The 21,822-nt window shown below is 39.8% G+C and overlaps 1 protein-coding gene across 2 annotated transcripts in view; it reads right to left on the reverse strand.

The window, feature by feature from the left end:
* Positions 1–2,745: 2,745 nt before the first annotated feature.
* The window catches only part of LRRC49 (leucine rich repeat containing 49), a 186,106-nt gene continuing 167,029 nt past the window's right edge, over positions 2,746–21,822 (reverse strand). For both annotated transcript variants that reach the window (XM_077472670.1, XM_077472671.1), the window contains 3 exons: positions 19,534–19,643; positions 12,049–12,196; positions 2,746–3,286 (listed from right to left, as the gene is read on the reverse strand). In XM_077472670.1, the coding sequence (XP_077328796.1) occupies positions 3,083–3,286; positions 12,049–12,196; positions 19,534–19,643 (462 nt within the window). In that variant the 3' untranslated portion in view covers positions 2,746–3,082. The remainder of the gene's footprint in view (positions 3,287–12,048; positions 12,197–19,533; positions 19,644–21,822) is intronic.

Here is a 21,822-nt window from a genome sequence, read left to right on the forward strand (position 1 = left end):
TGTAGACCTTTTCACACTTTATCATATCTTTAGTTTTTTTTCCTATTCACCACTACTCACTGAATGATTTGTTTATATATTTGACACTTTCATGATCTGCTTTGTATTTTTGTAGTATGTTCTAGTATATCTATGATGTGATTTTAAAATTGTTATCTGAGTGAAACTATGGGGGTTATTTACCAAAGGCAAATCCACTTTGCACTACAAGTGCACTTGGAAGTGCAGTTGCTGTAAATCCGAGGGGGACATGCAAGGAAAATAAAAAGCAGCATTTTTAGTTTGCGCATGATTGGATGATAAAATCAGCAGAGCTTCCCCTCAGATTTACAGCAACTGCACTTCCAAGTTCACTTGTAGTGCAAAGTGGATTTGCCTTTTTTGTAAATAACCCCCTATGTATTTTTTCTGAGATTTTGTTCACCTTGATATGCCTTTAATTTCTATCTTATAGTGAATATTGAACATTCTCTGGTTTTCAATAAATTTTCTTCATGCACCTGTTATGTTCTTATCTTGAAATATTGAAGCATTTCAATATAAATACAATTATAAAAGTAAAAAAAAAAAAAAAAAAAAAAACACACTGGAAAGTGTCTGATGTGAACCAGCTCTAATCACACATTAGTAAAAATATGCAGGTTGAAAAACTTCACAAAATCTAAAATTTATGTCTGGAATCCCATATGACATGCTAACCAAAAGTGCCAATTCTGGATGTTGATTCCTGATCTTTCATATATTCTTACTGCCCAATGTTCTCTGTTGTGGACACAGGGGAAAAGAGAGAACAAGTGTGAATGTCATATGACAGGTTCTATTTGTGTCTTGTATTAAGGTTAAGCTGTAATAACTTCTGCCTTATGATTACTGGGTGCTGTGTGACTGTTATGTGGTGCATTTCTTTATGTATGTATGTTATTGCTCAACTGAGTTGAATTGAACTTCACTGTCTTTTCTATGCATCTCTTACAAAATTTAAACACCTTTAAAAAAAATGTGCATGTTTTGAACACTGAACAGAGTATGTTGTAGATTGACAAAGATAGAAGAGACGCCACAGAGGCAAGTCCTGCCGAGTGTACCACTTTATTATGTAGAAAAATAAAATTAAATAGATTAATGAACTGGTATACTGAATACAATGCTTCAAATATTAAATTCCTTTGTGTAGGTGTCTGTTACTATCAGTTTGGTAAAAGGAGATGGTGGAAATCAAGAGGATCAAGATCCAGAGCAGCCTTTTCAACCAGAGTGCTGGGGTGCCCTCTGGGTATTTAAGGGGTGCCTTGACAAAATGCCTAAAAATTGCCTGCCTTTTTTTTTTTTTTACCGAAAATCACAGGTTTTCATTGTACACAATTATATCCTTGGGCATCGTGGGCCAGCTGCAGCATCCTAACCACCAATGAAGTCATTGGTTGATAGCGAGGAAATTGGGCAGCTGCACAGCATCCTTGTTCACCTCCCTCACAGTAGGCATTGGGACTACATAAGATGGGGAAGGGGAGAGAACATGAGGGAGATGAAGTGCTGGAATACTAGTCAGTGCCAGTGTGCCAAAGTGTATTTGCTTTGTAAGAATAAATCTCTAGCGTTGGGCGTCCCATGTGTGGATGCTGCTGTACTATGAAAAATTATTAGTTTAGCTATTTTTTTTTTTTTTTTTACAGAGTTCAGAGGATGGAATCAGGTGGTCATTTCAGAGATTGAGGTGTAGCTGTAATCCCACAGAGTGAGGTATGGCTGTCAATTAAGAGATTGAAATGTGGCTGTCAGGCAAGATAGTGAGGTGTGGTATAGTATTGGAACTGAATGTCATGGCGGGGGGAGAGAGTTGTGTCATGAAAATGCCATGAAAATGTGACTGTCACAGTACACACATCTGTTGTAGAGTGGGATGTTAATATTTCTTGAACCAACTACAAAAATTGCAATCGGACTGTGCAATCTATAAAGTTTATGTTAAATGGTGCAAAAATTAAAAATATAAAACATACATTACTTACCCTGTTGGCATTCCATACAGCCCCATACAATTTTCATGAATGCATTCCAGGAAAGTTACACTTTAGGGGTAACATTGCAGGCATACCCAACATTATTGTTTTAAAAACAAAATTTCTAGAGGACAAAAAAAAAATTCAGCCCTCAACCTGAGCTAAACTGGAATTACCCCCTTGCTTTCCCCATTGATGCTTACTGACTTCTCTGTAACAGTGACAGCACCCCTGAGTTTTTACTTACTGCAATCACAAAACATTCTTTGTCCATGCTGGTGCAGTAACTACCCATAAGCTTAACAAGGCTGTATACTCCAGTAGATAAATCAATGACCCATTCAAGTCTATGGGAAGATACTGCACAAGCAATGCTGTTGAGAAGCATGTAAACAACTGGGGATGCCAAACCAACCAGTAAGCACACTGGGGAAAGGCGGGGTGTTCTAAGTTATTGGGCTATCGATGGGTGGCTATTTATTTTTTAAGTTTACTAAATTGGAAGTTTCACTTGATGAGATAACTGCAAAAAGTGTTGCACCTGAAAAAGTATAAGTAAACGCAGATCTTCTCTCTAAGCACTGATTTGTAAGATTTCAGTAAGTATGCCAACAGGATCTCTTGCAATATTTACAGAACAGAAGCAGTCAAGTATATGCAATAAGACTTGCTAATATCCTTGCAATGTATGTAGGTGACCCCGAGGGGTTCCATTCTAAATGCCCAAAATTATTTAGAACCCCAATTACAAAAGCAATTTTATTTTAAACAAACTCTTCAGAAAAGCAAATTACACTGAAAAGTGACTTTTCGTTTAACAGATTGGCCATAGTGTTGTAGCAATGTATCCTCCCACATATTTAGTGGTGGAAGACATTTGAAGATCATGGCTTCTTTGTGGTATACAATTCTGCTTGCAATTAACCGCTTAAAGTCCCAAATACAGGGCTTGATTTAACAAATGTGGTCTTCCATACTGCCAAAAAGAGGGAGGTAGACAATTCAGGACATGAACAGGAGAACAAGCAGATCTACATAGGAACAGTCAATATTACTGTTTTGTATGAAATATTGATTGGTGGCTATTTTTGCTCAGAGATCCTCTGCAAGCACTGTTTCATATAAGAGTTCTTATCACGGATCTCAATCACTGCATCTCTGACAATCTCAATGAACATTTGTGGCCACAACTTTTGTAAAGATTCATTTTTCAAATTGATGTCATTTGCTTCATTCACAAGGTCCTTTACATAGGAATTGCAGAAGGCTTTCTTCTCTGTAGTTTCCTGTAAGAGAAACATTAAGATACCGTAAGTGAAAGAATGGAGAGAAAATGGAAGCCAGTGGATCAACATAATAGCTAGTCAACTAGTATTATTATAACTAGGTCAGCAACGGCACCTCCCATATTTATTTAGGGAAAGGTGTACATTAATGGTTGAGTTTAAAGTTTAGATTGAGTGTAATGCCCCATACAGACAGTCTGACATTCCGACCACAAAATCCATCTGATTTTTTCCAACGGATTTTGGCCGAAACTTGTGTTGCATACACACAGTCGCACAAAGTTATCGGAAAATCCGATCGTTTTGAACAAGGTGACATAGAACACGTACGTCGGGACTATAAACGGGCCACTAGCTTTCGTCTCTTAGTTTATTCTGAGCATGTGTGGCACTTTGTCCATTGGAATTTTCTATATACGATCAGAATTTATGCTATCGGATTTTGTTGTCGGAAAATTTTAGATCCTGCTCTCAAACATTGTGTGTCTAAAAATCCGACGGAAAAAGTCAGATGGAACCCACACACGGTCAGATTTTCCGACAACATGATCCGATCGCACATTTTCCGTCGGAAAATCCGACCATGTACATGAGGCATTAGGGTCAGTTACCTACTGAATAATTTTCAGGTGTAATAAATATTTTTTGGGTGTGATATATGTGCTAAAATATGCTATAAAATTCACTGCTGACAAGTAGAGTTCTCAAATGTAAAAATCGCCTTTACCATCTGCTGGTCACTCCACAGCACTGCACCAAAATTTTCTGCAGTGCACATTTGTCCCAGTAGAAGTGCCTAAATTGTTTGCTGGGCATTCAGCCTGTGTCTGTCTTTGCACATAGAAAATGTAATTGCCTGTAAAGCTATATGCATTCATTGAGTATTAAGAAGACTTTTGGTCTCCGCACTGTGGGGTTGATCTACTAAAGGCAAATCCACGCTGCACCACAAGTGCACTTGGAAGCGCAGTCGCTGTAGATCTGAAGGGAAGATCTAAAATGAGGGGAAGCTCTGCTGATTTTATCAGCCAATCATGTGTAAGCTAAAATGCAGTTTTTTATTTTCCTTGTAAGTCCCCCTCAGATGTACAGCGACCGCACTTCCAAGTGCACTTGTAGTGCAAAGTGGATTTTCCTTTAGTAATTAACCACCTGTGCTACAAGTCACCAACAGCCTGCCTCTTTCCAACACTGACACGCCTCCCTAAGACCAGCAATGGAATATAGAGGAGACTATGGTTTTATGTGACTGCTGGATAAAATAGAAAGAAAAAGGTATTCAAGTTTTATTTTGGGAAACATATACAGTATATAGTTATGGAGCACACATATTAATTGCTTTACAAAAAAGTGCTTTAGGCGCAGCAAATTCCTTTTCAATGTCCTCCAGTAAGTACTGCAGTGTATACTGGTATACTGATACTGATGGGTGTGTCCTCTAGTAGTGACAAAACTGTCTATGAAATACTGTAGTGAAAATATAACCAGCAAAGCTAAAATAAATGACAGGTCAAAATACTTTTAAATACATTTTTAATGTAATCTTAGAATAATTATTAAGAAATTATATTGTAGTCTTTTTTATTTTTTAAATAAACCTTCCAGACGTATTTTTAAGTAATTTTTTAAAGCCCTTTTTTAAAGACCACAGTCCTGCCTAAAACAAGGCACCACAAGGCACCACAAGGCATCTGCTTTTATATTAACCACTTTTGTGTGCAGTTTTAGTCCTAGATGAGATGTATGCTGTCAATATGGAATTCTTTACTTCAACTTCTCTACTCACCCTCTGTCTCACTAGCTAATGGCCAGTAACAGTGCCCTTGTTGGAAAACAGAATAGTAGGCAGCCGGGCTTTTTTTTCTTAGAAAATAAGTGCAGGAACTCAACTGCAACCCCCCAAAACCCTTCACCCACAAAACACACACACCCTTCAAACTGCATCAAATAGTGGGCATGGTCAAATTTCGCTAACAGTGGGAGGGTCCTAAAGGGGCATTAAATACTAGGAGTGCATTACATACAGAGTGCAGAGTTGGGGGGGGGGGGGTTCCTCACAGAGTTCAGGGGTGCACTACACTCAGATTGCAGAGTTCAACCTTCTTCCACAGCTGCTTACCTCTACATCTCACTTTCACCCCTCTTCAGCTCTGACCTCTGCATGCAACCTCCCCTCCACCATAAAAGCTCCACCATCTTCAACATGTCTTACTTTTGTTTCAGTTTTAAACTGAAGCATCCAGTCGACTTTACTACTTCCCAGCTCCTCCTCTCTTACTTGCAGGGATATCATCCAGTGGGGGTGTCGGCATCCACAATGCACCCCAGGCATCTGAATCTCCATGCACTCTGTGGGATCCACTCAGGAGATCATATCTGTGGGAGACAAGCTATCACTGGTAAACACAGAAGCTGGACTTCTGTGTTTTCAAATGATAATGGCGAGCAGGTAGCAGAGGGCCTGAGCCAGAGGTAGCGAAAACGACTTCCACCAAGTTCCAGCTGAAAAAAAGCCCTGGTAGGAAGACAAGTTTTAGTACTGGAGACCTCGGAGGAGAGCCACACCAGCAATAACAGCGCTCATTCTTTTTTTGTAGAGTGGGTGGACTTATCTCCAGGAACGCAGGCTAATCTTCAAACTCAAAGTAGTCAAGCCCCTAGTTATAGAGCTCCCCCAGGATTGGAAGAGTTTACAAACAAGGGTTTTCAGGTTATAGTGCCTGCTTTTAAACAAGACTCTTTGTTTAAACTTTTAGCCATTTGAATGTTTTAAAACTAAGTGTAATTTCACTTCTTGACAGTTTAATATTAGAACAAATAATACACATTTCAAAAATCACCTGGAATATGTTTCCCTAAACATTCCTCAAATTTAACAATCTGATAATGGGCAGTTATTTTATACTAAATAAAAAACCATTAGACAGTGAAGAAAAGTAAATGGAGGATTTGTTTTGTTCCTGCCTAAGAGCATTAGATCATAGCTTGGATCATCCATAGTGAGCGTGAGAATTACGATGAAAAATACACAAAATCCTTTCCAACAAATTATTATGGGAAAAGGTTTTTTTTTCCTTTCACAAATAAACTCAACTGGGGATCCTCATTAACTGGGCTTTTTGTGGCAAATCATATTTACTTTGCTGTTTTATTGATGATATGAAACAGGACTTAGCAGATTTTTACAAGTCCTTGAAAATTCTATGAAATAAGTTGCATAGCCAACTATGATATACTCTAGCAAAGAAATAAAATAGGAGATGTGAACCTAAAGCAGGGATAAGCTGATGTGTTCTAAATTCCCTAAAAGGGTTAGTTCACCTTTTCAGAAAAAATTAAAAGGTAATTACTCTACGCCACCCCGAGCCCCAAAGGTTCTTTTTTTAGGTGATCAGAAGTCAGAGTCTACGCAGCCAATGTAGCATCCCGGGGATTTAAAATCCCTGCTCTTTTCCTCCTTCTGTCTGTAAGGCTTGAATTAAAGCAATTCTTATTGGCCAGTGCTTGCATGTGACCACTTTGACCAATCAGAAGCGTTCTGATTCATCTCAGAAGCTATACAGAAAGAAAGGGGAAAAGAGTGGGGACCGACAACTAATCCCCAACGAAGGTAAGTGCAACAGAGACTGGGGGTGTGGGGCGTAGAATGTTGGATTGCCTTTTTACTTTTTATGAAAAGTTGAACTTACAATTTAGACCAGGGGTGTCCACCATTTTGACCTTCCTGGGCCATATTGGACGAAGTGGAATTGCCTTGGGCCACACATAAAATACACTAACAATAAGGATAGCTGATGAGCAGAAAAAGTCGTGGAGCTCAGTTAACGTTCACTGATATAGATAATATACCTATCTGAGTAATAAAACTTCTTTTTTTTTTGTAATATTTATTATAAAAGTAAAAGAGGGCAACATAAAATGAGTGCAGCATTTGACACTGTTTTTGATAAACTAACGCATCAATATCTGGTTTGATGAATGTAGTAGAAATTCTCAATGAACTCTTAAGCTGCTCATCAGATATTTTAGTGCTAATTTTGCCCTTCTTGTGCTTCAGTTGCTAACAAATATAGGTGCTGTTGAAAAACTGATGACATGAATAAAGTGTGATTGCGAAGACTGGGATATTTTTCTTTCAGAAGATAAAGCTTATAAAAATCCAGTAAAGTACAAAGTGTATTTGCCTTTAGTAAGTAACCCCCACTATCAAATTTTACTTCAGCTGCATGTGTTCGCCAAGTGTAAACAATTTTTTTTCAAAAAATTCAAAAAAAAATCTAAATTTTTAAGAAAGTTTACAATTTTGTGCTGGGCCGCATTCATAGCCGTCTTGGACTGTATGGGACCTCTGGGCCACAGGTTGGACACCCCTGCTTTATAAGTTTAGTTCCATTTTAAACAATTAGACATTTAGGTGGGTGGAGGAGCATGGGCAAGGGTAAAAAAACGAGATGTAAACCCCCAACTGAGTGAACTCTCGTTTGTTAAAGCAGTGTGCATCTTAACACAAGAAAATTCACACTCTGACACCATAGCGCTTAGGGGTACTTGAGAAGCCAAATATATAACGTAGGATGATATCATCAGGTCTCTTATAAGATGAGATCATTCTGCCAATGCTGCCCAGTGAGACCAGGGAATCTTGAAAGAAATAAACAAAACAAAGGATGCAAAAGCCTAGTGCATTACCATCCTTATTTATTGGATAAAAACAAATGCATGCATACTCACAAAAGCCAAGATAAAAAAGCATTGTATAAAATTCAAGAGCCAAGTGTGATCAAATTTAGGATCCTTACATATGACAAACTAGCTCTGATGCATTTCAACAGACTTGACCTCTTCCTCAGAGCAAATGGAGGAAGAGGCATGTCCCTCAAAATGTATTAGTGGTAGTTTGTTATGCACGTGAGGATCTTGAGTGTTACCACTTTTGTCCCCCAAGGGTGTTGTGCAATGTTTTAATATCTTGGCATTTGTGTGTATACACGCATTTATTTTTATCCAATAAACAAAAAAGGGTAGTGCACTAGGCCTTTGCGTTCCTTGTTTTGTTTAAATGTGCATCTTAAACAAGTGGCTTGGTTATAGATTACGTGTTTTCATCCATTGTTGCATCTCAGTTCTAAAAACTCCTGCAGCCAGATTTCAAGCCACTTTATGTCTACCTACACTTCAGCGAAGACTGTATGGCATTTTTAGGGCTTGTTTTCTTTATAGTGACAACAGTGGCCCTTTTCTGTTTAATTTGTGTTGAAACTGCCACTTGTAGTCTTCATCTGACATTACAGGGTGACAACACAGGAGCATAGTTAGGAGGCAGGGACAGAGCACGGGAAACAGGGAAAGCCTAAACAAGGACCTTCATTGTAGGACATCCAAGTATTGTCTTAGTAAAAAACGCTAATCTAAAAACAATGTTAGATTAGCATGCTAAAGAATATTTGACAGATACGTGCCAGATAAGGTGCACATATTATTTTTGCCCCTTTGCCTTGACCTAGTCGATCCCACCCCTCCTCCTTCACAGACGTATACTCACCAAGATCGGACATCTGCACCCTTCATTGTCTGTTTATATCCAGTGGTGCAAGGTTCCCTCTCCTGGCCATATCTGCTCAACGCAGCCCTAGAGTATTCTATGAGTCTTGTCTACATTTGTCTCCTAGGTGGGAGATGGCATTATAGATGTTTATAGGGCTGCCCTGTACAGGCTCGGCAAGGAGAGAGGAGCCTTTCACCACCTATTGTAAACAAAGGCAGCCATGCCTATTGGGCCTCAGTAACTATACATCTGTGGACATCTTGTCTGAAAAGTGCACTTATTTTTAAAGCTTATATGAGATTTTAGTGTTTGGGTTTACATATACTTTATAAACCCAATCAAGCCTAAACATATCTTCAGCTGAAATGGGCAAATATTGTGGGGCTCCGATCCCAGGGTACATGACCTAAACCAAGCATCAAGTCATCTGACATAAGCCTAATTTTGACCTAATAGTATCACAATATTCTAATATACATTCACAGAAAGTGCTAAAGCTATTTCAAACATATTTTATATTATTTTAGCTCATCAGCTGTTTCTGTTTAGGGAAAATAGACTGCAGTGCCCTTTCAAAGATATTATTAGTCAGGAAGTCAACAGTGTGCAAAAATTTCCCTCAATGAAGAATTAATTTCTATAGAACTAGACATTGTTCAGGTTTCCTTATTCAGAAGAGACTGTTTACACATGGTTATGTGGTTGATGTTAGCATGTACCTTTTAGTATTATTACACTGTATCAAGTTCTCTCTGACACAATGCAGACAAATACACAATGTTCCTGTGCCTTCATAGAGTTATTTGTATATAATTTACCTTTGTGTTGAGTGTTTATCCCTTTTCTTTCCAGTCCCTTTTCCTTTCTGTATGCATTCTCTATCCTCGCTTAACCCTGATCATGCCTCTTTATTCATTCCTTAAAACAATATTCTTTGAGAATGTCGACTAGGTTTTATAACAGACAACCAGACCACCTAGTTCAAAAGGTTTGCAGATCTTGCTTTTATAATAAGTTGATCTTACTTTATCCCATGCCTTATTTATCGACTACAAATTTTGGTATTTTGAATAGCCCATTTACATTACACAAAATGTATATTGATTTTTTTTATACAGTAAAGAGAATGGAAAATATCCAATTTTCCAATCAGATAAAGCATTGCATTCATTCAGAAAATGTGATTGTTCTCTAAATGGGGCTTATGCCAAGTGGCCAACCTCCTGTGTTCAGAATGCATCAGGCCAGCCACTCAGCATGGGAGCCGTAAGCTGGTGGAGATCACTGGAGTGGCGTTTACTGCAGTGATTTCCAGCTTCCGGGGGGGGGGGGGGGGGTCGGGGGGTTAGGTCAGCCAGGTATTCCCATGTTTTTATTTTGTTGCATGCCCATTATGGAGATTCCCCCTCTTTTTTGTGCAGTGGAAATAAAAGAAAATCTAAAATTGGGGGTTTTCAGAAAAGTAATAGAGGCAAAATGTGCTAATAGGGACACTAGTTCTATTGACCTGAGAGAGGGGGGAGCCAAGGGATTCCCATCATTTTCAGGGATTTCTTTTCTCTTCCTGTTTTGGTTATGGGACAGGAAGTAATGGTAGCACTCCTCAATAGGATACAGATGGCAGCACAAAAAAAAAAATCTAATAGGGGTTATAACCCCTCCCTTGCTCTTTTAAAAAAAAAAAAAAAAAAAAAAAAGTTTTGCCAATAGGTCTACATTAAAATAACAGGTTTTCTTGAAAGCGCACTGCTAGCTTCCCACTGCTATGTTCACCCACTGGAACTCTGAGTAAAAAGCACCATATAAGCTCAGTGTTAAAGCCTACACAGGTCTTTGGACCGTACCCCTGCCCCCATATGACAGTGGTTAGGATTGGCCACTGGCTGTTCAGATAGAGGACTGCATAGTGTCATGAACAGGAGAGGGCAACCTGCTTCTCCATACCTAGGAAGATTTGGTGTTTTACAATCTTCCAGCTGACAAATGGGTCAGGTAATGACACTGTAGGTGGTGGTCTATTTGGTATACTTGTTTCTAACCCCTGAATTGAAGTGCTAAGATTTCCACATATAAAATAATCTTAGCTAAAGTGCAACAATAGGCCCTGATTTTAAAAAATGCAAATTTTAATACACTGTAGTATTATTTCCCCTTAAAAAAAAAATAACATAAAAAGCATAGTATTGAAATATAATTCTGCAATGTATTTATACAAATCTGGAAAAAGCATTGGTTGCACTAGAAATGTATATAGTTTAACTGCTGGCAGTGATCATTGTATTCTGCAGGTGTTCCCTGCCTGTGTGCCCTGCCAGCAGAACACAAGAGCACTGCAGGAGGGAATTGAGCAATAACCTTTCCTTCCATCCTGCTTTAGTTGTGTGCAGGTTATCTACATTTGTGCTCCCAGTAGCAGTGCAGTATCAATTTGCTTAACCTTGCGTGTCAGTGGGGCTGAGGTTGTTCTCAGAATTGAAACAGAGAACCCAATTCACCAAGTGGCTTCCTGCGGGGGTAAAGCTACATAAGTATACAAACCTTTTTTTTTTCTTTTTTTTATATACCCAGGTAGGCAGGATAGGTAGGATGAAGGGGAGGGGGGCAAACATTTTTAAATGAGTGTTAGGCTTGAATTACACTTTAAGGTCACATGTTCTTCAGCAGGTGTGATGCAAAGCAGGGCATCCTATCTCTTTACAGGGTTAAACATTTTTTCAGCACTGGTATTTTTTTTTAATTAAAGCAGTTGTAAAGGCAGAAGGTTTTTTATCTTAATGCATTCTATGCATTAAGATAAAAAGCCTTCTGTGTGTAGCAGCTCCCCATAACTCCCTAATGACTTACCTGAGCCCCATCTCTGTCTAGCGATGTCCATCACTCACCCCCCTGATTGACAGCTGTGGGGGCCAATCAAAGTCAGTTAGCCAATCAGGGGAGAGAGGGGGTAAGACTGAAAGGCAGCTCCACGTCTGAATGGACACACTCAGCTGCAGCTTTGTTTGGGTGCCAAGCATAGCAAGCTGCTTGCTGTGGAGGCACTCGACAGGAGGGAGGGGTCAGGAGCAGCTAAGAGGGACCCGGGAAGAGGAGAATCCAGGCTGCTCTGACAAAACCAACTGCACAAATGAGGTAAGTATAACATGTTTGTTATTTTTTTATGTTTTTTTTTAAACAAGCCTTTACAATCACTTTAAGATATATTAATTCAACGAATTACCTCCAACTTCTCACTTAGCAGATCCTGTGGAATGTATTGTAATGTTGCTCTGCTTGGCGTCTCCACTCTCTTGCTGTCATTACTTTCTTCATTAACAAGCGGACTCTTCTTTGTCTTTCCTTCTCCAAGTTGGTGAAATGTTTTTTTCCTAAATAAGTTGTATAAATATTGTAAAACAAAATATACAGGGGATCATTTAGGGATACTGACATGTATCTTTAAAATAAAAAGTGGTTAACATGGTCAGCTATGCATTAATCTTAGCATACTTAGGACATGTAAGAGTTAAAGGAATTCTGTCATGAATGGATATCAAGCTAATCCTTTGCTTTCTTAGTTACCCAGATCAAACTGTCACTTTTGTTCAACGTCAAAGACCCCAGAGACTGCCAAGCAATTATCATTTTCAGAAAAAGGTCAGCCCCCTTGTGATAGTAATAACATTAAAGCGTTTGTTAACCCAAAAAATAATAAAAATAAATATCCTGTTCCTATAAAGCATGTTATACAGCACAGTGCTTGTGCTGTTTAATTTGGCCCCCAGTATTACCTGAAACCCCTGGATGATCCTGCCAGTTGCTATCCTTCCCCCTGTACGCTGACCACAGATATATCAGGGCTGCTGAGCCCCAACACCGTTGTCAGCGTACGTGCCTCCGTCAGCCACAGCCTGGTCTATGTTTTCTGTGTCCTCTCCTCCATCCTCTCCCCCCTCCCCTCTCTGCCTGTCAGCTCTGTGTCCACGCCGCCCCCTCCAGTCCTGCTGCTCAAATTACTGTTTATTTATAAGAATCTCAGTTTTTTACTGTAATGGCCCCCTGTGACTGTGTTGTATAAAAATAATGCTGTATATACCTTGTTTACAGATTGCTGATCTGCACTCATTAACCCGCTGACTATCTCCTCTCTGAGCCTGACAGATGCAACGGGCAGGGCAGCCTCTCTCCTCCTCCCCTCCTGACAAACATCAGTGGGGGGATTCCCCCGCCTGCTGCATCTGTCTGGCTGAGAGAGGAGATAGACAGTGGGTTAATGAGCGCAGATCAGCGATCTGTAAACAAGATATATACGCATTATTATTATAAAGTACAGTCACAGGGGTCCATTACTGTAAAAAACTGAGAGGAAAATGTAAAGGTACATTGGCGGGTTAACAACCACTTTAAGTGAGAACTTTTTTTTTTAAAGTGTTATGAAAACCTTCAGCCCCCACCTCCCACTTCATGAACACCAACACACACATGCATAGGTAAAAAAATTATTTCATAATAAATATTAGGGCTCCTGGGTTTAGTAACACTTTAAGTCTTGACATCTTTGGTATCTATTTACTTGACTCAATCTCATCTGTTATACACTACAGAAAGTGTGGATATATATTTGTAGATTTGTGTGCATTAATTTGAATGTATGATTACTGAAAATTTAGATTTGATAAACATTTGCACTAATATCGTGGAACATAAAAATTGCAACTTCCATTATTTTATTCTATGGGTTCTCTGCTTTCAGAAAATGTATATGTTTTATAGTCTTTGGTGTGTGAAAAAAAGGATTAAAGCCCATCTCACTTAAGATTAAAGTTCTTTAAAGGCAAAACTTGTTTTAAAACTTTTGACTAGAGTAGAGTATAGAAGGGTTAGACAACATGCTAGGTTTTCCTCTCAGTTACAGAATCTCCAATACAGAAAGTGAAGGGAAATCTAAGCAGAACACAGACAGGGAAAAATAACCCCATATGTACCAACAAAATGTAAAGCTGAACCCTGGGATAAGCAAATATTGTCTAAATGCAAGAGCAAGAGGAATATATTTGAGGAATAAATTTAGAATTAACATGTTGGTACCAGGAATTCAGTTTAAGATTTCATATATGTTTTTATGCCTCTTTTATAACCCAGAGGGAGGGCGGGTTTCTTTCAGACCCCTAAACATGTTGGTTGTTCTGTGTTGTCTCCTTGTGAGCAAATGTCAATAATAAAAGAGTCGGGACTCTCCAACCTTTTGTTTGGGGCACTCTTAGTATTTTTCTATGTGAATGTTCAAACCTGGGCTGCCAGAAACACTATGCCTTATCGCAATTTGATTGATCTACTGATGGTTTTAATCCAGTGCCTCATTTTCACTTGTTTCAAGAAAAATAACCAGATAGTTTTTTTTTTTTAAGACCTGCTTGCCATCTGTGACAAATAAGAGTTTTTAGTTAAAAGAAAAAAAGAAAAAAAAACCCTGAGCTACAGCAAGCATTTACAAACCCCTTCCAAAGCTTCCATTAGTATGCCTGAATCCCTTAAAGCATCCTTTAGCTCCAGTCTGGGAGAGCTGTGTCAGATCTTAATGGCTGTTGCTTAATACAAACTATTAGGAGGCTTCAGCAAACTTAGAAGCTGCTTAACGACTTCAGCCCCGGACCAATTTTCAGCCTAAGGACCAGAGGTCTTTTTACAATTTCGCACTGCACTGCTTTAACTGGTAATTGCGCGGTCATGCAATGTTGTACCCAAACGAAATTTGCGACCTTTTCTTCCCACAAACAGAGCTTTCTTTTGATGGTATTTGATTGCCTCTGCGATTTTTTTTTTTTGCTATAAAAATGGAAAAAGACCGAAAATTTTGAGAAAAAAAGATATCTTCTACTTTTTGTTATAAGAAAATTCGAATAAACTCAATTTTAGTCATACATTTAGGGCAAAATTTATTCAGCCACATGTCTTTAGTAAAAAAAATGTCAATAAGTGTATATTTATTGGTTTACAAAAAGTTGTCACTAAATGATATATTGCTCACACATGCCATAGTTATATGTGGAATTGCATCCCAAAATATATTCTGCTGCTTCTCCTGAGTACGGGGATACCACATATGTGGGACTTTTTGGGAGTCTAGCCGCGTACGGCACCCCGAAAACCAATCACTGCCTTCAGGATTTCTAAGGGTGCAAATTTTTGATTTCACTCCTCACTACCTATCACAGTTTCGAAGGCCATAAAATGCCAAAATAACACAAACCCCCCCCCCCCCCCAAATGACCCCATTTTGGAAAGTAGACACCCCAAGGAAATTGCTGAGGGGCATGTTGAGCCCATTGAATATTTTTTTTTGTCCCAAGTGATTGAATAATGACACAAAAAAAAAAGAAGTTTACAAAAAGTTGTCACTAAATGATATATTGCTCACACATGCCATAGTTATATGTGGAATTGCACCCCAAATATATATTGTGCTGTTTCTCCTGACTACGAGGATACCACATATGTGGGACTTTTTGGGAGTCTAGCAGCATACGGCACCCCGAAAACCAATCACTGCCTTCAGGGTTTCTAAGGGTGCAAATTTTTGATTTCACTCCTCACTACCTATCACAGTTTCGAAGGCCATAAAATGCCAAAATAGCACAACCCCCCCCCCCCCCCAAATGACCCCATTTTGGAAAATAGACACCCCAAGCTATTTACTGAGAGGAATGTTGAGTCCATGAAATATTTTATATTTTGCCACAAGTTGCAGGAATATTACATTTTATGCACAAAGTTGTCACTAAATGATATATTGCTCACACATGCTATGGGCATAAGTCAAATTACACCCCAAAATAAATTCTGCTGCTTCTCCCGAGTACGGGGATACCACATGTGTGGGACTTTTTGGGAGCCTAGCCACGTACGGGACCCCGAAAACCAAGCACTGCCTTCCGGATTTAAATATAAAACGCTACCAAAAAAAACTGTTAGCGATCGCAGGGATCAGGCCTGACTCTGCAATCGCTGCAGTTATGTGTTTAGTGTTTTGTAAGTGACAGTGTTCGATCGATACTGCACTTGGGTGGGCTGGACGGAGGGGCAAAACGCAGGTGCTAGCAGGTATCTTTTGGAACCCTAAACTGCTGGGGACGCTAGTATAGATCTGATCAGACCAGATATTGATCTGTTCAGATACTATACCACTACGGGAGGTTTATGCTTTGTGCGTGGGTGTTAGCGGTACTGGCACTACCCTAGTGCTGCCTAGGGCGACGCAGACCCTGACCCTAAAACCTAATTGATATCACCCGCCGGGTGATCAGGGGGTTAAACCTTTATTGGGTAATAAATGGTGGGTGCCCTGATGCTATAAAAAGCAAACTAACCAGAGTCACCCGTAACACTTATACGGTGATCACTGGTGTAAGGGTTAACTAGGGGCAATCAGGGGGTTCAAATTTTTATTAGGTAGTATATAGGGGTCCCTGGCGCTATATAAAAACCTGACGGGGAACCTAAATAACTAACTGGCTAACCAGCGTCACCAGTGACACTTATACTGTGATCGCTGGTGAAAGGGTTAACTAGGGGCAATCAGGGGGTTAAAACCATTGGGTAGTATATGGGGGCACCTAGCGCTATAAAAACCTGGCGGTGAACCTAAAAAAATAACTAGCTACCTAGCGACACTAGTGACACTAATGCAGCGATCAGAAAAATGATTGCTTAGTGATACTGGCAAAAGGGGGTGAAAGGGTTAACTAGGGGAAATCAGGGGGTTAAAACCGTTATTGGGTAGTAAACCTGGCGGTGAACCTAAAAAAATAACTAGCTACTTAGCGGCACCAGTAACACTAATGCAGCGATCAGAAAAACGATCGCTTAGTGACACTGGCAAAAGGGGGTGAAAGGCTTAACTAGGGGCAATCAGGGGGTTAAAACCATTATTGGGTAGTATATTGGGGTACCTAGCGCTATAAAAACCAGGCGGTGAACCTAAAAAATAACTAGCTACCTATCGACACTAGCAACACTAATGCAGCGATCAGAAAAATGATCGCTTAGTGACACTGGCAAAAGGGGGTGAAAGGGTTAACTAGGGGCAATCAGGGGGTTAAAACCATTATTGGGTAGTATATCGGGGTACCTAGCGCTATAAAAACCTGGCGGTAAACCTAAAAAAATAACTAGCTACCTAGCGACACTAGCGACACTAATGCAGCGATCAGAAAAATGATCGCTTAGTGACACTGGCAAAAGGGGGTGAAAGGGTTAACTCTAGGGGCAATCAGGGGGTTAAACCTTTATTGGGGGGTGGTAGGGGGCTACCCTGGACCTAACACTAACTGCCCTTTTTTACTGTCACAACTGGCACTGAATGCAGTGATCAGTAAATAAATGATCACTGCAATCAGTGACACTGTGACTGGGGGGGAGGGGGGGCGGAGGATCGGGGGGCGATTGGGGGGGGTGATGGGGGGGGTTTGTGTGCCTGTGCGTGCCTATGTGTTAGTGTAGTGTTGGTGCACACTTACTTTCACTTCTCCTCGTAGTCCGCCCCGAGGAGAATGACATAACTTCCTCCCTGCCTGTGTTTACTATACACAGTGGGAGGAAGCTTCTCATTCGCCAGGAGCGATCGAGAGGGGATGGCCAGAAACCAACGACCATCCCCTCATCCCAGATCACTCCTGAAGCGAAACGGACTGCCGCATCCAGCGGGAGGGTGTCCGATCGGACCCCCCACCCACTGGAAGGCAAGCACGCACACGTACGTGCTTGTGCCTGTACATGCCATTGTGATGACGTACATTGGCATGCGGCGGTCCTTAAGTGGTTAAAGCCTACTAAAGAATGCTGAAGCCAAACAAAACCCAATTTAAATTGATAGCAATTAAGATACTGTATGTGTTCAAAACATTGAACTGGACTTCGAATGTTTCAAGAAGGTTGAAATAAAAAAAAAAAAGATACAAATTGTAGACTTTACCATTATCATTAGTACCATTAGAGGCAAGAAAAACCATTTACTTAAAATAATTAAATACATCATTAAAAATACATGGTTCCTAAAATAATCCTAAAATATCACACAATGTTATAACATAGATACATAGCTACTCATCAAACTGTCCATTCCCAAAGGGAAGAATGCTTGTTGCCAACACTCTCCTAATGCGGTTTTACTCAGGTGATTCATATCGCGGTGATGTGGCTGGACACATATGGATGTACCTGGCGACCCTTGTTGTTTTGACTTCAGGAGGGGTTTTTCCCCGGGCTTCAATTACCAGCTGGAATTTCGAATTCCTTTCATCGCCTGACGAACCGCTGCTTGACCAATTTGGACAAATTAATTTTACAAGATCGTTTTATTCATTCACACGGTTCAACATCCATGAAACCAGAGGTGACTCTGGCATCGCCTGTGTTGACATAGAATGCTGTCTGTCTCCACCATTTGCTACTTGGGTGTCAGTATTAAGATACATGGATGCTTAGGATATATCCCTGAGGAAGCAGTGACTACAACTGTGAAACGCGTAGGCTGTATAATATATCCTAGCATCAATTGTTCTGCTTTTATTAATTTGGGTCATTTGATGTACCATAAATGTTGTTTTTAATCTATTAATCTCTTTGTAATAAAATGAATGTCTTTCTAAACTATGTGTGTTGATATGCTTACCTCTTAACAGACTAAAGCATCTTGTAAAGTCCCAATTAGCCATTAGGGACAGGTCTTTGATCTGTCCTTTGTTTTTGTTTTTTAACCAAGTAGGGATGTGGATGCAATGCTCTGCGACTAGACACTGTGCATAACTGCTTTTATTAAATAATGCAGTTTTACAATTTTTACTTCCAGTATATAAAAAAATTACAGTATATTACAAATAGAGGATGCAACCTCGATTTTTGCTACTGTCTGCCCAGGAGCTAGCGCCATCCATTTGGTTGCTGCATATTTTCAGATGAGCTGCATGTTAACCTATCAACGTACTCGACGTAAACATGAATTCCGGTAACCCTGATTATGTTAAAATTACATATCTATGATAAACATTGTGTTTCTACTGGAGGATATTTTACTATATTTAGTTTGTTGCTGTTCCATCTTGAAGAAGCGGACTTGATCCATTGATGCAGCTCCACCATAGGCTATGACTCCATTACTTATACCTCAAACATATACTGGAAATAAAAATTGTGAAACTGCATTAGAGTGTTGTTGAGGCTAAGCATTCCTCCCTTTGGGAACAAACCAGAGGCGGCCAGTCTATCAGGGGCGCAGGGGAACCTCCCCCCTAATTTGCATGCAGGGATGCATGCAGGGCGCCAGACTCATACGTTTGTATGAGTTTTTCTTTTTCAGGCCACATGATTAGAGCCTGAGTACGGGGGGACCATGCCGTGGAGGGGTGAGTGCAGGGGGACCATGCCATGGATGGGGTGAGTGCGGGAATTGGGGGGTTTGCCGCCCCAAAAAAAGTTGGGGGCAGCAAACCCCTGTCCGCACCAGCCGCCATTGGAACGGACAGTTTGATAAGTAGCTATGTATCTATGCTATAACAGTTTGACGAGTAGCTATGTATCTATGTTAACATTTGATTTATGTCCCCTTATGGAACCTTTAACGTTACAGATGTGGTACTTGATTGGTAACTTCTTAAATCAAGAAAGTTTAAACTTACTGAAATCTTTGCAAATGCTTCCAATATGCATGGTTAATTAATACAGCATATACCTGGTATCTCCAAGCAGTGCAGTGAGCCTATACTGCGGTAGCTCTGATGATGCAATGCAGGCAAGAATTCCAAAGAGCCTTTCAGACATAATGACATCATTCTGAGTGACCTGTTAAAGAACACAATAAACACTTTGCAGTTGAAAACAGAGTAATAATTAAAAGTAAATCATTACTACCTTTTGAAAAATAAGCGATAACCATCTCATCAACACAACAAAGTTTGAACAGTGGAAAAGTGACATTTCATGAAGATGATAGATTTTTTTTTTTTCACCAATGTATAAATAAATTATTAGGAATGAGATAAATTAAAGTCACGTTTTAGCTTTGCAATTTCAAGTAGGTTTAACAAAAAAAAAAAATTAGGCTTAAAGTTGAAGTTCACCTTTTTGCCATAAATTAAAATGTGAACTAACTCCAAACATCTTGGCCATCCCTCCAGACGCTGCTTCACATAGAGCCCCATACTGCCAATGTATCAGTCTGTACGCCACAATACACAGAGTGAGTATCAATCGTAATGCTCACAATAGCAATCGCTCATTGGCTAGTGGGACCATGTGACCACACTGACCAACGAGAAGTGCTTCTTTTTTCTAGCACACCATAGCGGAGGAAGAAGCCTCAGATGTGATTCTCATTGGTTAGCATGGTCACATGGCTGTGCTGACCAACAAGAAGCACTTTTTTCTTCTGGAAGACCTTGCTGGAAGAAGAAGCCACAGATGTGCTTCTCATTGGTCAGCTCAGATATGTGGCTGTGCTGACCAATGAGCACTTGCCGTTGCATAATGATGGATACTCACTCCAGAGCTAGGTATTGTGGTGTACAGATGCTACATCAGAAGCACGTGACATCATGGCCAGCATGTGGAATGGGGTCTGGAAGGATGGCAAGGATAATTGGGGTTAGTTCACTTTTTCATTTTTTGTGAAAAGGTGAACTTACCCAGAGCAGTTTTTGTGTTTCTTTTTGCACACATTTAAAAAGTAATTTTAGCCCTGAGGACTGCATAAAGCCCCCAAAATATTATATATTTTCTGAAAGCAGACACCCTAGAGAATAAAATAGTTAAATAAAATAATTAGATAATTAGATAAAAATAATTTAGTTAACCACTTCAATACAGGACATTTTCCCCGCCTTCCTGCCCAGGCCAATTTTCAGTTTTCAACGCTGTCACATTTTGAATGACAATTGCGCGGTCATGCAACACTGTACCCAAATTAAATTTTTATTATGTTTTTTCCCCACAAATAGAGCTTTCTTTTGATGGTATTTGATCATCTCAGTTTTCGGTTTTTATTTCTTGCACTATAAACAAAATAAGAGTGACATGTTTGAAAAAAAACACAATATTTTATACTTTTTACTATAATAAATATCCCAATTAAAAAAAAAAAATTTCCTCAGTTTAGGCCGATATGTATTCTCCTACATATTTGTGTTAAAAAAAAAAAACGCAATATTATTGGTTTCCACAAAAGTTATAGCGTCTACAAATAGGGGATAGATTTATGTCTTTTTCTTTTTTTACTAGCAATGGCGGCGATCTGCTATTTTTATTATGACTGTGACATTGCGGTGGACACATCAGACACTTTTGACACTATTTTTATACCATTCTCATTTATACAGCGATCATTGCTATAAAAATGCAATGATTACTGTATAAATGTCACTGGCATGGAAGGGGTTAACACTAAGGGGCGATCAAGGGGTTAATTGTGTTACCTAGGGAGTGATTCTAACTGTAGCAGGAGGGGACTTACAAGGGAAGGAGACCAATCAGTGTTCCTCTGTACTGGGAACACACGATCGGTCTCCTCTCCCCTGATAGGACGTGACACCCACAGATTCATGTCCCAGCTCTGTTACCGGCAATCGCAGGTGCCCGGTGGACATCTTGGCCACTGGGCGCGCACACCGGCTCCTAAGTGATGCACCACTCACGCATGCATGCACCCTAGATGGCCGGGAAGCCCAGGACGTCATAGGACGCCAGCCCAGGATGTGAGATCCCTCCTGCGAATGTCATTGGACTATGGGCAGAGTAGGAAGTGGTTAAAGTTACATGATATTAGCGCAAAGGTCTAGAAAACACAACATTTCTGTAAGAAATACACTAAAGTTCATTTTAGGGCACACAAATGCAATATATTACCCAATTTTTTGGTAAAATATAAGGTTGCACCAAATAGATACCCAATATGTCAAACCTTAAAATTGTGTGTGGCCGTGAAATGGCGACAAACTTCAGAACAATATAACAATATATGTTTTAC

The sequence above is a fragment of the Lithobates pipiens genome, unplaced genomic scaffold (assembly GCF_037356315.1).
Source record: "Lithobates pipiens isolate NorthernLeopardFrog02 unplaced genomic scaffold, aLitPip1_a1.2 Scaffold_8, whole genome shotgun sequence".
NCBI classification, from domain to species: domain Eukaryota; kingdom Metazoa; phylum Chordata; class Amphibia; order Anura; family Ranidae; genus Lithobates; species Lithobates pipiens.